This window comes from Amphimedon queenslandica, unplaced genomic scaffold, assembly GCF_000090795.2.
Source record: "Amphimedon queenslandica unplaced genomic scaffold, v1.1 AMPQUscaffold_11978, whole genome shotgun sequence".
Lineage (NCBI taxonomy): Eukaryota > Metazoa > Porifera > Demospongiae > Haplosclerida > Niphatidae > Amphimedon > Amphimedon queenslandica.
This window is the reverse complement of record NW_003547783.1, coordinates 6,062-7,689: the sequence shown is the minus strand read 5'-3', so window position 1 is coordinate 7,689 and position 1,628 is coordinate 6,062. Positions and strand designations below refer to the sequence as shown.

Below are 1,628 nucleotides of genomic sequence, written 5' to 3'. Positions count from 1 at the left end.
ATAAGCAGCACATTTTTCCATTGATAGTTCTGATTGTGGAACTGGTAGATGTACATTCTCATACCGTGGATTAACTGATGATAATTCTTGCTGTTGTGAACCTGTAAGTAAACCTTGTTTATAAATGAATAAATAAATTACAGTACTTTGATTATTATTTTCATTTGTCTTCAGTAATGTAACATCATTAATCACTTCCATTCTTCCTCTTCTCTTTTTAAATCGAACTGTTGCTGCTACCACTACAATTACTATAAGAACTACAATGTACATATTAATGACAACATTTGATTATAATGTACATACCAATTATTATAATTAGTAGTGCAATTGATGCCCCAGAAGCCAGTCCAATAATTGATGATAAAGAAGATATGGATGAAGGAGCTGTCAATGAAAGAGTTGGGGAGGAAGAAGTTATAGAAGTTACTGATGGTGAATTTAAAGACAAAGAAATAGATGGAGCTATGGACAAAGGCATTGGGAACGAAGAATATGACAAAGTTTGAGATGAAGATGAAGAAGATGAAGATAGGGATGAAAGAGCAATAGATGAAGAAGTTAGGGATGAGCATGCTATAACAGATGATGATGTAGCAGTTGAAGTACCTATGTATACAATAAAGTACATTATAACTACACAAATGAACATACACTGTACCTGCCACTAATGTACTAGTTAATCTAGTGGTAGGAATAGAAGTAGAGCTACTGATGGTAGGAGTATCTGTAGTACTGCTTATGATGGTGCTACTTGTAACTTGTTGCACTACTGAACTTGATACTGATGAAGTAGTCAGCACTGATGAAGCAAATGCTTTAAATTCAGACGTTATTGACGAAATTAGCACAGACGAAGTAGGCATTGTTATTGGTAAAGACATCATTGATGAAGTAATTAAAGTAGATGATGAAGTAGTTGGAATTGATGAAATAGTTACTACTGGTGAAGCAGATATTATCAATGGTACAGACATCATTGAAGGAGTAGTCAATACTGTTGATGCGAGTGATACTGATGATGAATGAACTGATGACATTAGAACTGAAGATGTAGAGTCATTAATAATATTAATACCAGTTATTACAGCAGGAGGATTAGATTGACAAGTATATATGGTTGCCCATTCACATGCATACAGTGTTAAGTTATTACCAGCTAGTATGTAATCAATACACTGAATAAAGTTTAACTGATCATTGGGAGATATACTGAAACCATCAATAATATAGTCTACATCATCAGCAAGCAGAATTACATCAATATAAGGTGTACTGCCACTGACATACTGAAACTGAAGACAAACAGAATTTGATGTGATATTAATTAATGTGAATTCCTGAAGATCATGAGTACCTTAAAATAAGTAAATATCATAATGTATTAATTGTGTATTACTTACTGATTGTTATAGTGTTGCTTTGAACTGTAACTCCATTTTGATAGTACAAGGTAGTATTAGTATTCAGTGTCTTATTTGATGGAAATTGAACAACAAGTGAAATGTTATTATAAGAACTATTGCTTATGGATACATTTGTTGTTGAATAACAGTTATCCTTAGTACATCCTTTCAATGTAATGTTCATTAGTGGTGGTACATTAGTACAAAACTGATGAACCTATA

General features: G+C 32.6%; 1 protein-coding gene and 1 long non-coding RNA gene across 2 annotated transcripts in view; both read right to left on the bottom strand.

Annotated features, from left to right (window-relative positions):
• Window positions 1–214: 214 nt before the first annotated feature.
• On the bottom strand, window positions 215–579 carry LOC109588607 (uncharacterized). The gene is made up of 2 exons (XR_002188261.1): window positions 307–579; window positions 215–260 (listed from the first exon to the last, which is right to left on the bottom strand). It is a non-coding gene; the product is annotated as an uncharacterized LOC109588607 (long non-coding RNA).
• LOC109588606 (chitinase-like protein PB1E7.04c) overlaps window positions 577–1,628 on the bottom strand; it is a 5,926-nt gene continuing 4,874 nt past the window's right edge. The window contains exons 3-5 of the mRNA XM_020004751.1: window positions 1,404–1,623; window positions 666–1,357; window positions 577–609 (exon numbers count right to left, since the gene is read on the bottom strand). Of these exons, the coding sequence (XP_019860310.1) occupies window positions 577–609; window positions 666–1,357; window positions 1,404–1,623 (945 nt within the window). The remainder of the gene's footprint in view (window positions 610–665; window positions 1,358–1,403; window positions 1,624–1,628) is intronic.